The following is a 15,251-nucleotide window of genomic DNA, read 5'->3' on the forward strand; positions in this document are numbered from 1 at the left end:
TGTGGTGTCTGTAAGCGCTCCGTCCCTTTATTGGATTTGGGCTGAGGCTATTTTAGGGCATAATCCAGAGTAAATTCCCGTGGGGACTGTGTACACTGCTGTGGGGCGGAGGTCAGTAGGAGGTGTCAGACTGGGGGATGTTACTGAAAAGACTGCAGTGGCTTCTCACTACTTTCAAATTTCTGGCCCTTTGTGGTGGTTTCTTCCGTTTCCTTAGTGGCCTGGGAGAGGCTGGGATGTTTCTGATCAAAGGGCTGGGGAGGGTAGTGTGCAGTATTTCCAGTGTAGGAGGGTGAAGTGGCAAGTGGTGGAAAGCTTAGGCGTCTTCTCCCAGGCTCTCTCTGTGTCTCCTCATCTGTTCCTTCAGCTTCTGGATCTTGAGCACCAGGGCCTGGGCTTCCCAGGCCCCCTCTTGCCCTTCGAGCAGGGCTTGGTACAGCTCCAACTGCTGCTCCAGCAGCTCCTCAGCTTGGGCCAGCTCAGCTGTGGGGCGGGGCCAGGGGTCCTGGGAGAGGAGGGTGTTAGGGAGAGAGCATCAGCCAGGGCAGGGGGCTGAGGCTCACTGCCTCCTTCCTGTTTTTCAGCCCCATTAGTTTAAGGTCATCTGTACTGCAATGCCAGCAGTACATCTGGACTGCTTCCTGTCTTAGGCATAGGCCTGGGGGGAGGGGGAAAGTTAGAGATCACAGCCCAGGGGCTGTAACTGGACTTCTGTGCGACGTATGGGAAGGGGAGGACTGGCTGTCCCAACCCCCCCTGAGAAATAATTAACTGTTGGATGAGGGGAAATGCCTGTTCAAGGACTTCGTGGACTGTGCAGGGGGGGAGGGGTGTAGGTAAAGGGTGCTCTGAGGTCTGGAGTGGGGTGGGGGTGCTGGGGAACTGAGGAACTAGGCAGCATGCTCTAGGGGTGGCGGTAGTGTCTGCATTCAGCTGGCCTGTGGTACAGGGTGAGATGGAGGGGATTCCCTGCCCCCAGTACAAACTTGCCCTCACGCTCTCCACCCTCACTCTTGGCGCCACTTACCCTGGAAGGTGACGTCTGCCCAGTGCCTGTGGAGCTCGTCTTTTCTGTGCTTGCCTTGGGACCCTGGGAGCAGCACCTCCAGGAGCCCTGGAGTGCTGGGGGCCAGGATGGTAGGAGGAGGCGACGGCAGCAACTTCGGGAGAGCCAGGGCAAAGGGAGAACCATGGCTGGGGAGGCAAGGAGCTGTCTGAGCCACCCAACAGCCACCAGGAACTGGCTCGCTCCAGGCTGTGGCCTCGCTTCAGTGCCTGGCCCTGCCCCTGCCCTGCTCTGCTGCACCCACCCGCCTCCTAACCTGGCCCCAGACAGAGTCCAGGAACTCATGTTCCCTGGTGTGAGAATGTTCCTGCCAGGTTAGGCAGAACTTGCTTTAGAACTCTGGTCCCCAGCCTACTGCATGTCTTGTGTCTGTTTTTCTTAGCACTGTGTGTTTTCTCATCCCTCTAAAATCTGCAAGGTAGAACTTGCGTTACTGGTTGGCAGATGAGGAAATGCTCAGAGAATTTCGTTCAGCACTGGTTCAATTCAGTAAGTATGGGCTGGGGCCAGCTCTGGGCCGGATGTGCTCAAGGCTCCACAGCTGGTTGGTGGAAAAGCCAGGACTATTCACCCCCAGGTCTACCTGACTTGAAAGCTCATACCTGTTGACCTGGCTCAAGTATTGCTTCTCCCTCTGTTTCCCTTTCCTCTTCTTACTGGCCCAGAGAGACCTTTTTCCTTGTCCCCGTTGTACATTGCACATCGTCAGGGTTTACCTTCTCTGGTAAGTCTGGGCACTGTACACTGGTACCGGTTTCAAGCTTTGTTGAACTGGTGAGCCCTCCCATCAGATCTGCACTAGAACAAAAGCCTTGTGCACCCACTGTGTGAGCCTTAGGTATACATGTCGGACTTCCTGCAGTGTGTCCTGCGATGTCCTGTTGTGGATGGAGGGCACAGCCACACCTCTGTGGCTCAGAAGGGGGTGGATGGTTCCAGCTTCGACCTAGGAAAAGATAGGTCCTCGGACCTATCTTTTCCTAGGTCGAAGAAACTAACACATGCCTCAGAAAGCAAGGTTGCTGGAGAGTGGACAGCTGCTAACCAGCTTGCTATCTGGGACATCACACTGAATTTGCAGGGAAGATGGCCTCTGCCATGGTGTGGGGGTCCAGGAACCAGACAGGAAGGCCTTCCTGCAGGTCAGTGGTTCTTGAACTTGAGAGGCTGAAGCACCTTTAGATGAGGTCAGAGACCTCACGTTCCCCATTAGCTGGCAGGTTCCCATTTTTCAGTGGAAAAAGAGAATCCCTGTAAAATTTTGGAAGAGAGAAGCTTTCCTTCTTGTCTCTCAGTGATAGGGTTATACATGGTTCATTTTTGAACTGCAATGTATGCACAGGCTAAAGTCCTACGTATTGGGACATAAGAGGCCCAAACTACTGTTGTTACAGTTAAGGGAAACTAGTATACGATTAAACAGCCCACAACATTCAACATTGAAGTGAAACTAACCACATTTATAAATTAAAAGCAAGATTAGCAGCTGTTAAGAAAATAAATGAAACTTGTGTAAGGCAATCTAAATGATGCACAAATAACGAAGTATCCTTCCTGAAAATTAGACATTTCAACCATCTGAGTTTTTATTTATTTATTTGGCTGCACTGTGTCTTAATTGAGGCATGTGGGATCTTAGTTGTGGCATGCAGGATCTAGTTCCCTGACCAGGGATTGAACCTGGGCCCCCTGCATTGGGAGCATGGAGTCTTAACCACTGGACCACCAGGGAGGTCCCAACCATCTGAGTTTCTATTTCAGGTTATGAACTCCAAAATGGACTAACATCCAATAACTTGTAGTGTGCAGTCCTAAGCTGTGAATTGTAATAGAGTCTGTGGATTTGGCTTTGTTCGTCTGTGAGAACTAAAGAAAAGGCTGGTATTTGGATCAGTTCAAATCTATTGGATGAGCTGTGGATCTCATAGTCATGGAGATGAAGGGATGAAGATAGATAAATGTAAACCTAGATTTGTTACTGTGTATATTTATTTTTGTTATTCCTGTATCTAATAGTCTTTCTTTCTTTATATAATAAGTTTTATTTATGTTTAATAGTCTTTTTTTTAATTATTTATTTTTATTTATTTATTTTTGGCTGCATTGAGTCTTCGTTGCTGTGCATGGGCTTTTTTCTAGTTGCAGCGAACAGGGGCTACTCTTTGTTGCGGTGGTACGTGGGCTTCTCATTGCAGTGGCTTCTCTTTTTGCGGAGCATGGGCTCTAGGTGCGCGGGCTTCAGTAGTTGTGGCACGTGGGCTCAGTAGTTGTGGCTCTTGGGCTCTAGAGCGCAGGCTCAGTAGTTGTAGTGCATGGGCTTAGTTGCTCTGTGGCATATGGGATCTTCCTGGACCAGGGCTTGAAACTGTGTCGCCTGCATTGGCAGGCAGATTCTTAACCACTGTGCCACCAGGGAAACCTTGCATTTATTTTAAATGAAAAAATTTTTATTGAGGTATAGTTGATTTACAATATTATGTTTCAGGTGTACAACATAGTGATCCAAAATTTGTATAGATTATATTCAATTTAAAGTTGTTACAAAGTAACGGCTATTTTTCCTTTGCTGTATAATACATCCTCGTAGCTTATTTATTTTATACATAGTAGTTTGTACCTCTTATTCCCTTATCCCTATCTTGCCCCTCCCCGTTTCCCTCTCTGCATTGGTAGCCACTAGTTTGTTTCTATACCTGTTGTTTCTGTTTTGCTATATTCATTCGTTTGTTTTATTTTTTAAATTCTACATATAAGTGATAACATACAGTATTTGTCTTTCTCTGACTTATTTCACTAAACATAATACCCTCCAGGGTCATCCACGTTGTTGTAAATGGCAAATTTTCATTATTTTTAATGGCTGAATAGTATTCCATTCATCTGTTGATGAACACTTAGGTTGCTTCCATATCTTGGCAATTGTAAATAGTGATGCTCTGAACAGTGGGGTGCATGTATCTTTTTGAATTAGTGTTTTCATTTTCTTTTTTTTTAATTGGAGTATAGTTGCTTTACAATGTTGTGTTAGTTTCTGCTGTACAGCAAAGTGAATCAGCCACACGTATATATATATATCCCCTATTCCTTGGATTTCCTTCCCTTTTAGGTCACCACAGAGCATTGAGTGTTTTCATCTTCTTTTTTAAAAATAATTAATTAATTAATTTGGTTGCGCTGGGTCTTAGTTGCGGCAGGCAGGCTCTTTAGTTTCAGCTCACGGGCTCCTTAGTTGTGGCACACGGGCTCCCCAGTTGTGGCATGCGAACTCTTAGTTGTGGCATGCATGTGGGATCTAGTTCCCTGACCAGGGATCCCCTGCATTGGGAGCTCGGAGTCTTATCCACTGTGCCACCAGGGAAGTCCCCATATGGTAGTTCTATTTTTAGCTTTTTGAGGAAACTCCATACTCTTTTCCACAGTGGCTGTACCAATTTACATTCCCATCAACAGCATACAAGTGTTCCCTTCTCTCCACATCCTCACTAACATTAGTTATTTGTTGACTTTTTTTTTTCACACACACTGTATTTTATTTTTACAAGAGATAAATAGACTGACACCAAGCATTGTACATGGATGACCACAACAAAAGCAACAATGATTGCAATTACCAAACATGAAACACACTCATACTATGTCATAATATTGACATTCAGTCCAGTAATCCTCCACTGTAACAGCTCCTTTACTTTGCAGTGAAAATTGATTTGTATATTCTTTGCCTCTGAGTCCTTGTGGGATTTTTTTTTTTTTTAATTCAGACAGAAAGTCACAAAAATTATACTCATCCTCATCAGTTCACTCAGTCCCATGTAATTAATTTTTTTTTTCATCTTGATCTTTTGTTAGCACTTTTATGAGTTCATCAGTTTTTCATTAGAGTTCTGAAAATGCTTATTCATTCAGTTCAGCAGTACAGTCAGTTACCAGAAACCTGTACTTGTCAGAGTCTTTTCCATGAATTTCTTGAAGATGAAACCCTTTTATAGGAACATATTTGCAAAATCATCAGAGTACACCCAGAACTGTCTGTAAATGACAAAAGACTTAAAAATGACCACGGTTAAAGATTTGATGAAAGTTCATAATAATGCAGTTGACAAGAAAATTAGTTATTTCTGAGATATACATTTTAAAGTAATAACTAGGATTATTACTTATAACATTATACCAGAACATATAAGATTTTTAGAAGTTTCCTGTAATGTCTGAAACATTTATATTAACATATTTCCATACATATTTCCATACAAATACAAATATAAGATTTTTAGAAATTTCATGTAATGTCTGAAACATTTATATTAAAATATTTCCATACATATTTCCATACAAATACAAATATAAGATTTTTAGAAATTTCATGTAATGTCTGAAACATTTATATTAACATATTTCCATACAAATAACCCAATGAAAGTTTAGTATTAGTTGTTTTGTTTGTTTTTTTATACTGCAGGTTCTTATTAGGCATCAGTTTTATACACATCAGTGTATACATGTCAATCCCAATCGCCCAATTCAGCACACCACCATCCCCACCTCACCGCAGTTTTCCCCCCTTGGTGTCCATATGTCCATTCTCTACATCTGTGTCTCAACTTCTGCCCTGCAAACTGGCTCATCTGTACCATTTTTCTAGGTTCCACATACATGCATTAATATACGATATTTGTTATTCTCTTTCTGACTTACTTCACTCTGTATGACAGTCTCTAGATCCATCCACGTCTCAACAAATGACTCAATTTCGTTCCTTTTTATGGCTGAGTAATATTCCATTGTATATATGTACCACAACTTCTTTATCCATTCGTCTGTTGATGGGCATTTAGGTTGCTTCCATGACCTGGCTATTGTAAATAGTGCTGCAATGAACATTCGGGTGCATGTGTCTTTTTGAATTACGGTTTTCTCTGGGTATATGCCCAGTAGTGGGATTGCTGGGTCATATGGTAATTCTATTTTTAGTTTTTTAAGGAACCTCCATATTGTTCTCCATAGTGGCTGTATCAATTTACATTCCCACCAACAGTGCAAGAGGGTTCCCTTTTCTCCACACCCTCTCCAGCATTTGTTGTTTGTAGATTTTCTGATGATGCCCATTCTAACAGGAGTGAGGTGATACCTCATTGTAGTTTTGATTTGCATTTCTCTAATAATTAGTGATGTTGAGCATCTTTTCATGTGCTTCGTGGCCGTCTGTATGTCTTCTTTGGAGAAATGTCTATTTAGGTCTTCTGCCCATTTTTGGATTGGGGTGTTTGTTTCTTTGATATTGAGCTGAATGAGCTGTTTATATATTTTGGAGATTAATCCTTTGTCCGTTGATTCATTTGCAAATATTTTCTCCCATTCTGAGGGTTGTCTTTTCGTCTTGTTTATGGTTTCCTTTGCTGTGCAAAAGCTTTGAAGTTTCATTAGGTCCCATTTGTTTATTTTTGTTTTTATTTCCATTACTCTAGGAGGTGGATCAAAAAAGATCTTGCTGTGATTTATGTCAAAGAGTGTTCTTCCTATGTTTTCCTCTAAGAGTTTTATAGTGTCCAGTCTTATATTTAGGTCTCTAATCCATTTTGAGTTTATTTTTGTGTATGGTGTTAGGGAGTATTCTAATTTCATTCTTTTACATGTAGCTGTCCAGTTTTCCCAGCACCACTTATTGAAGAGACTGTCTTTTCTCCATTGTATATCTTTGCCTCCTTTGTCATAGATTAGTTGACCATAGGTGCGTGGGTTAATCTCTGGGCTTTCTATCTTTTTTTTTTTTTTTTTTTTTTTTAAACTTTTGTTCTTTTTTTTTTTTTTTTAAAGGATTTTCTTATTTATTTATTTATTTATTTATTTATTTTTGGCTGTGTTGGGTCTTCGGTTCGTGCGAGGGCTTTCTCCAGTTGCGGCAAGCGGGGGCCACTCCTCATCGCGGTGCGGGGACCGCTCTTCATCGCGGTGCGCGGGCCTTTCTCCATCGCGGCCCCTCCCGTCACGGGGCACAGGCTCCAGACGCGCAGGCTCAGCAATTGTGGCTCACGGGCCCAGCTGCTCCGTGGCATGTGGGATCTTCCCAGACCAGGGCTCGAACCCGTGTCCCCTGCATTAGCAGGCAGACTCTCAACCACTGCGCCACCAGGGAAGCCCTGGGCTTTCTATCTTATTCCATTGATCTACGTTTCTGTTTTTGTGCCAGTACCATATTGTCTTGATTACTGTAGCTTTGTAGTAGAGTCTGAAGTCAGGGAGTCTGATTCCTCCAGCTCCATTTTTTTGCCTCAAGACTGCTTTGGCTATTCGGGGTCTTTTGTGTCTCCATACAAATTTTAAGATGATTTGTTCTAGCTCCGTAAAAAATGCCATTGGTAATTTGATAGGGATTGCATTGAATCTGTAGATTGCTTTGGGTAGTATACTCATTTTCACCATGTTGATTCTTCCAATCCAAGAACATGGTATACCTCTCCATCTGTTGGTATCATCTTTAATTTCTTTCATCAGTGTCTTATAGTTTTCTGCATACAGGTCTTTTGTCTCCCTAGGTAGGTTTATTCCTAGGTATTTTATTCTTTTTGTTGCAATGGTAAATGGGAGTGTTTCCATAATTTCTCTTTCAGATTTTTCATCATTAGTGTATAGGAATGCAAGAGATTTCTGTGCATTCATTTTGTAACCTGCAACTTTACCATATTCATTAATTAGCTCTAGCAGTTTTCTGGTGGCAGTTTTAGGATTCTCTATGTATAGTATCATGTCATCCGCAAACAGTGACAGTTTTACTTCTTCTTTTCCAATTTGTATTCCTTTAATTTCTTTTTCTTCTCTGATTGCCGTGGCTAGGACTTCCAGAACTATGTTGAATAATAGTGGTGAGAGTGGACATCCTTGTCTCGTTCCTGATCTTAGAGGAAATGCTTTCAGTTTTTCACCATTGAGAATGATGTTTGCTGTGGGTTTGTCATATATGGCCTTTATTATGTTGAGGTAGGTTCCCTCTATGCCCACTTTCTGGAGAGTTTTTATCAGAAATGGGTGTTGAATTTTGTCAAAAGCTTTTTCTGCATCTATTGAGATGATCATATGGTTTTTATTCTTCAATTTGTTAATATGGTGTATCACATTGATTGATTTGCATATATTGAAGAATCCTTGCATCCCTGGGATAAATCCCACTTGATCGTGGTGTATGATCCTTTTAATGTGTTGTTGGATTCTGTTTGCTAGTATTTTGTTGAGGATTTTTGCATCTATATTCATCAGTGACATTGGTCTGTAATTTTCTTTTTTTGTAGTGTCTTTGTCTGGTTTTGGTATCAGGGTGATGGTGGCCTCATAGAATGAGTTTGGGAGAGTTCCTTCCTCTGCAATTTTTTGGAATAGAGTTTGAGAAGTATGGGTGTTAGCTCTTCTCTAAATGTTTGATAGAATTCACCTGTGAAGCCATCTGGTCCTGGACTTTTGTTTGTTGGAAGATTTTTAATCACAGTTTCAATTTCATTACTTGTGATTGGTCTGTTCATATTTTCTGTTTCTTCCTGATTCAGTCTTGGAAGGTTATACCTTTCTAAGAATTTGTCCATTTCTTCCAGGTTGTCCATTTTATTGGCATAAAGTTGCTTGTAGTAGTCTCTTAGGATGTTTTGTATTTCTGCGGTGTCTGTTGTAACTTCTCCTTTTTCATTTCTGATTTTATTAATTTGAGTCCTCTCCCTCTTTTTCTTGATGAGTCTGGCTAATGGCTTATCAATTTTGTTTATCTTCTCAAAGAACCAACTTTTAGTTTTATTGATCTTTGCTATTGTTTTCTTTGTTTCTATTTCATTTATTTCTGTTCTGATCTTTATGATTTCTTTCCTTCTGCTAACTTTGGGTTTTGTTTGTTCTTCTTTCTCTAGTTTCTTTAGGTGTAAGGTTAGATTGTTTACTTGAGATTTTTCTTGTTTCTTTAGGTAGGCTTGTATAGCTATAAACTTCCCTCTTAGAACCGCTTTTGCTGCATCCCATAGGTTTTGGGTCGTCGTGTTTTCATTGTCATTTGTCTCTAGGTATTTTTTTATTTCCTGTTTGATTTCTTCAGTGATCTCTTGGTTATTTAGTAATGTATTGTTTAGCCTCCATGTGTTTGTCTTTTTTACGTTTTTTTCCCTGTAATTCATTTCTAATCTCATAGCGTTGTGGTCAGAAAAGATGCTTGATATGATTTCAATTTTCTTAAATTTACTGAGGCTTGATTTGTGACCCAAGATGTGATCTATCCTGGAGAATGTTCCTTGCGCACTTGAGAAGAACGTGTAATCTGCCGTTTTTGGATGGAATGTCCTATATATATCAATTAAATCTATCTGGTCTATTGTGTCATTTAAAGCTTCTGTTTCCTTATTTATTTTCATTTTGGATGATCTGTCCATTGGTGTAAGTGAGGTGTTAAAGTCCCCCACTATTATTGTGTTACTGTCGATTTCCTCTTTTATAGCTGTTAGCAGTTGCCTTATGTATTGAGGTGCTCCTATGTTGGGTGCATATATATTTATAATTGTTATATCTTCTTCTTGGATTGATCCCTGGATCATTATGTAGTGTCCTTCCTTGTCTCTTGTAACATTCTTTATTTTAAAGTCTATTTTATCTGATATGAGTATAGCTACTCCAGCTTTCTTTTGATTTCCATTTGCATGGAATATCTTTTTCCATCCCCTCACTTTCAGTCTGTATGTGTCCCTAGGTCTGAAGTGGGTCTCTTGTAGACAGCATATATATGGGTCTTGTTTTTGTATCCATTCAGCCAGTCTATGTCTTTTGGTTGGGGCATTTAATCCATTCACGTTTAAGGTAATTATCGATATGTATGTTCCTATGACCATTTTCTTAATTGTTTTGGGTTTGTTTTTGTAGGTCCTTTTCTTCTCTTGTGTTTCCCACTTAGAGAAGTTCCTTTAGCATTTGTTGTAGCGCTGGTTTGGTGGTGCTGAATTCTCTTAGCTTTTGCTTGTCTGTAAAGGTTTTGATTTCTCCATCAAATCTAAATGAGATCCTTGCTGGGTAGAGTAATCTTGGTTGTAGGTTCTTCCCTTTCATCACTTTAAGTATATCATGCCACTCCCTTCTGGCTTGCAGAGTTTCTGCTGAGAAATCAGCTGTTAACCTTATGGGAGTTCCCTTGTATGTTATTTGTCGTTTTTCCCTTGCTGCTTTCAGTAATTTTTCTTTGTCTTTAATTTTTGCCACTTTGATTACTATGTGTCTCGGCGTGTTTCTCCTTGGGTTTATTCTGTATGGGACTCTCTGTGCTTCCTGGACTTGGGTGGCTATTTCCTTTCCCATGTTAGGGAAGTTTTCGACTATAATCTCTTCAAATATTTTCTCTGGTCCTTTCTCTCTCTCTTCTCCTTCTGGGACTCCTATAATGCGAATGTTGTTGCGTTTAATGTTGTCCCAGAGGTCTCTTAGGCTGTCTTCATTTCTTTTCATTCTTTTTTCTTTAGTCTCTTCCGCAGCAGTGAATTCCACCATTCTGTCTTCCAGGTCACTTATCCGTTCTTCTGCCTCAGTTATTCTGCTATTGATTCCTTCTAGTGTAGTTTTCATTTCAGTTATTGTATTGGTCATCTCTGTTTGTTTGTTCTTTAATTCTTCTAGGTCTTTGTTAATCATTTCTTGCATCTTCTCAATCTTTGCCTCCATTCTTATTCCGAGGTCCTGGATCATCTTCATTATCATTATTCTGAATTCTTTTTCTGGAAGGTTGCCTATCTCCACTTCATTTAGTTGTTTTTCTGGGGTTTTTTCTTGTTCCTTCATCTGGTACACAGCCCTCTGCCTTTTCATCTTCTCTGTCTTTCTGTAACTGTGGTTTTTGGTCCACAGGCTGCAGGATTGTAGTTTTTCTTGCTTCTGTTGTCTGCCCTCTGGTGGTTGAGGCTATCTAAGAGGCTTGATGGGAGGCTCTGGTGGTGGGTAGAGCTGACTGTTGCTGTGGCGGTCAGAGCTCAGTAAAACCTTAATCCACTGGACTGTTGATGGGTGGGGCTGGGTTCCCTCCCTGTTGCGTTGTTTTGCCTGAGGCAACCTGACACTGGAGCCTACCCGTGCTCTTTGGTGGGGTTAATGGCAGACTCTGGGAGGGCTCACGCCAAGGAGAACTTCCCAGGACCTCTGCTGCCAGTGTCCTTATCCCCACGGTGAAACAGAGCCACCACTTGCCTCTGCAGGACACCCCCCAACACCAGCAGGTACGTCTGGTTCAGTCTCCCCCAGGGTCACTGCTCCTTCCCCTGGGTCCCGATGCACACATTACTTTGTGTGTGCCCTCCAAGAGTGGGGTCTCTGTTTCCCCCATTCCTGTCACAGTCCTGCAATCAATTCCCACTAGACTTCAAAGTCTGATTCTCTAGGAATTCCTCCTCCCGTTGCCGGACCCCCAGGTTGGGAAGCCTGACGTGGGGCTCAAAACCTTCACTCCAGTGGGTGGACTTCTGTGGTATAAGTGTTCTCCAGTCTGTGAGTCACCCACCCAGCAGTTATGGGATTTGATTTTACTCTGATTGCGCCCCTCCTACCGTCTCACTGTGGCTTCTCCTCTGTCCTTGGACGTGGGGTATCCTCCTTGGTGAAGTCCAGGGTCTTCCTGTCAATGATTGTCCAGCAGCCAGTTGTGATTCTGGTGCTCTCGCAAGAGGGAGTGAGAGCACGTCCTTCTACTCCGCCATCTTGGTTAATCCTCCTGACTTTTTGATAATAGTTATTTTGACAGGTATGAGGTGATAGCTTATGGTGGCTTTGATTTGCATTTCTCTGATGATTAGCAGTGTTGAACATCTTTTCATGTGCCGGTTGGCCATCTGTATGTCTTCTTTGGAAAAATGTCTATTCAGGTCTTCTGACCATTTTTTTTTTTTTTAATAAATTTATTTATTTTATTTATTTATTTTTGGTTGTGTTGGGTCTTCGTTGCTGTGTGCGGGCTTCCTCTAGTTGCGGCGAGCGGGGGCTACTCTTCATTGCGGTGCGCAGGCCTCTCATTGCGGTGGCTTCTCCCGTTGTGGAGCACGGGCTCCAGGCGCATGGGCTTCAGCAGTTGTGGCACTTGGGCTCAGTAGTTGTGGCTCACAGGCTCTAGAGTGCAGGCTCAGTAGCTGTGGTGCACGAGCTTAGTTGCTCTGCGGCATGTGGGATCCTCCCGGACCAGGGCTCGAACCCGTGTCCCCTGCATTGGCAGGCGGACTCCCAACCACTGCGCCACCAGGGAAGCCCTGACCATTTTTTAATTGGATTGTTTGTTTTTTGATGTTGAGTTGTATGAGCTGTTTATGTTTTATATATTAACCCCTTATCAGTCACATCAATATTTTCTCCCATTCATTAGGTTGTCTTTTTATTTTGTTGATGGTTTCATTTCCTCTGCAAAAGCTTATGAGTTTTGGACTTCCCTGGTGGCGCAGTGGTTAAGAATCTGCCTGCCAATGCAGGGGACACGGGTTCGAGCCCTGGTCTGGGAAGATCCCACATGCTGCGGAGCAACTAAGCCTGTGTGCCACTACTACTGAGCCTGTGCTCTAAGGCCCGTGAACTACAACTACTGAGCCTGTGCGCCACAACTACTGAAGCCCGCACGCCTAGAGCCTGTGCTCCGCAACAAGAGAAGCCACCTCAACGGGAAGCCCGTGCACCACAACGAAGAGTAGCCCCCACTCGCTGCAACTGAGAAAGCCCGCACATAGCAATGAAGACCCAATGCAGCCAAAAATAAATAAATAAATAAATTTTTTTTTAAAAAAAGCTTATGAGTTTTGGGACTTCCCTGGTGGTCCAGTGGCTAAGACTCTGTGTTCCCAATGCAGGGAGCCTGAGTTCGATCCCTGGTCGGGGAATTAGATCCCACATGCTGCAACTAAGAGTTCGCATGCTGCAACTAAAGATCCCGCATGCTGCAACTAAAGATCCCGCATGCCACAATGAAGACTGAAGATCTGGCGTGCCGCAACTAAGACATGGCGCAGCTAAAAAGATAAATAAATATTAAAAAAAAAAAAAGCTTATGAGTTTTGGGAATTCCCTGGCAGTCCAGTGGTTAGGACTCGGTGCTTTCACTGCTGCCACTCGGCGTGACCAAAAAAAAAAAAAAAGAGCTTATGAGAGTTTAATTAGGTCCCACATGGTTATTTTTGCTTTTGTTTTGTTTCCTTTGCCTTAGGAGACAGATCTGAAAAAATATTGCTACTATTTATGTCGGAGGGTGTTCCGCCTGTCTTCTCTTCTAGGAGTTTTATTGTTTCAGGTCTTACATTTAGGTCTTAAATCCATTTTGAGTTTTTTTTTATATATGGTATGAGGAAATTTTCTAATCTCATTCTTTTACACGTAGCTGTCAGTTTTCCCATCACCACTTGTTGAAGAGACTGTCTTTTTTCCATTGTATATTCTTGCCTCCTTAGTTGTAGATGAACTGACTAGATGTGTGAGTTTATTATGTGTCTGTTTTTGTGCCAGTACTATGCTGTTTTGATTACTGTAGTTTTGCAGAATAATCTGAAATGAGGGAGCATGATACCTCCAGCTTTGATCTTTTTTCTCAAGATTGCTTTGGCAGTTTCGGGTCTTTTGTGGTCCATATAAATTTTAGGATTATTTGTTCTAGTTCTGTGTGTCCCATAGATTTTGGATCATTATGTTTTTGTTTCAATAGTCTCTAGGTATTTTTAAAATTTTCCTTTGATTTCTTCGGTGATCTATTAGCATGTTGTTTAGCTTCCATGTGTTTGTGTTCCTTGCAGATTTTTTCTTGTAGTTGATTTCTAGTCTCCTTTGTTGCCTCATTTTGGCTAACTTACTGTTTTTGTTTCTATGTATCTGATAGATTGGTTACATTTCCTGATCTTGGAAAAGTGGCCTTTTGTAGGAGACATCATGCATCCCAGCTGTGCACTCCTCTCTGGTCACCAGAGCTATATGCTCTAGGGGTGCCCCCTATGTGGACTGTGTGAGTCCTTCTGTTGTGGTGGGCTGACTACTGTGGACCGTCTGGTAGGCGTGGCTGACCCCTGGTCTTGTTGATTGCCAGGCCTTGCCTTGTGCAGAAGCTGATGGCTGCTGTTTGGCAGGGCTGGGTCATGAGGTAGCTTGTGTGGGATCCCAGGGGCTCCTGGGGCTAAAGCTGGCTCACTGGTGGTCAGATCCAGGTTCGGGGGTGGGGGGGTGGTTGTGGATTCAGGTTCCTGGATCTAGTGTTGGTCTGCTGATGAGTGGGGCTGAATCCTGGGGTGGCTGGCTGAGGAGTCTAAGGTATCCCAAAGCTGGTGTTGGCTTGCTGGTGGGTGGGGCCGGGGCATGGGGGATCCCAGGGCTTGTGCCCACTCACTGGGAGGTGGAGCTGGGTCCTGGGGTCTCTGATTGCAGGACCCTAGGGGTCCCAAAGCTGGTGTCAACTTGCTGGTGGATGGGGCTGGATCTCAGGGCAGCAGGCTGATGGGTCCAAGGTGTCCCAGAGCAGGAGTTGACCTGCTGGTGGGCAGGGCTGGGGCTTAGGAAGTCCCGGGACTGGTGCCAGCCTGCTGGTGTGTTGGCTGGGTCCTGACAATGCAGGCTGCGGGGCTGTGTTGGTCCCTGGGCCAGTGTCCACCTGTTGGTGGGTGGGGTTGGGGTCCGGATGATCCCAGGGCTGGTGCCCACTCACCAGTGGGTGAAACTGGGCCCTGGGGCTAGTGCTGGCCCACTGGCTGGCAGATCCAGGACCTGGGTTCTCTGGCTGCTGGGCCCAGGTATCCCAGAACTGGTGTTGTATTGCTGGTGGATGGCACTGAGGCCCAGCAGGACCTGGGGCTGGCATCGCCCTGCTGGTTGGTGGGCTGGGTCCTGCCCTGTCAGACTCAGGGCTGTGGTGGTCCTGGGGGTGGTATCCGTTCACTGGTGGGGGGAGTTGAGGTTTAGTGGGTTCTGGTGTTGGTGCCTGCTGATTGGTATGTGAGGCTGGTCCCGAGGCTGGTATCGACTTGCTGGTGGATAGTGCTGGGGCCCAGAGTGTCCTGGGGCTGGTGCTGCCCACTGATGGGTGGAGCTGGGTCCAGGGGTTTCGGGCTGCAGGGCCTTGGGAATCTTAGGTCTAGTGCCTGCACACTTGTGTGTGGGGCTGGCTCCTGGGCCCTCTGGTGGACAGGGCCATATCTAAGGGTGGCTGGGAGCTCAAGGAGTTTAAGGCAGC

General features: G+C 43.8%; 1 protein-coding gene and 1 non-coding gene across 2 annotated transcripts; both read right to left on the reverse strand.

Moving 5' to 3' along the window:
- Window positions 1-11: 11 nt before the first annotated feature.
- On the reverse strand, window positions 12-1,255 carry MCCD1 (mitochondrial coiled-coil domain 1). Its single transcript, XM_007193984.3, has 2 exons — window positions 1,028-1,255; window positions 12-505 (listed from the first exon to the last, which is right to left on the reverse strand). Exons 1-2 carry the CDS (start codon window positions 1,190-1,192, stop codon window positions 317-319), a joined length of 354 nt encoding a protein of 117 aa, XP_007194046.1. The 5' UTR covers window positions 1,193-1,255; the 3' UTR covers window positions 12-316.
- A 1,470-nt stretch (window positions 1,256-2,725) lies between these two features.
- On the reverse strand, window positions 2,726-2,798 carry TRNAW-CCA (transfer RNA tryptophan (anticodon CCA)). The gene has a single exon. It is a non-coding gene; the product is annotated as a tRNA-Trp (tRNA).
- Window positions 2,799-15,251: the final 12,453 nt, after the last annotated feature.

Source organism: Balaenoptera acutorostrata, chromosome 10 (assembly GCF_949987535.1).
Source record: "Balaenoptera acutorostrata chromosome 10, mBalAcu1.1, whole genome shotgun sequence".
In the NCBI taxonomy this organism is placed as follows: Eukaryota; Metazoa; Chordata; class Mammalia; order Artiodactyla; family Balaenopteridae; genus Balaenoptera; species Balaenoptera acutorostrata.

Excerpts from the sequence above, each read along its gene's own strand:
- MCCD1 (XM_007193984.3), bottom strand. The coding sequence starts at position 1,192 with ATGGTTCTCCCTTTGCCCTGGCTCTCCCGAAGTTGCTGCCGTCGCCTC. Across the intron at positions 506-1,027 it reads GGCAGACGTCACCTTCCAGG|GACCCCTGGCCCCGCCCCAC; the intron begins GTAAGTGGCGCC and ends CTCCTCTCCCAG.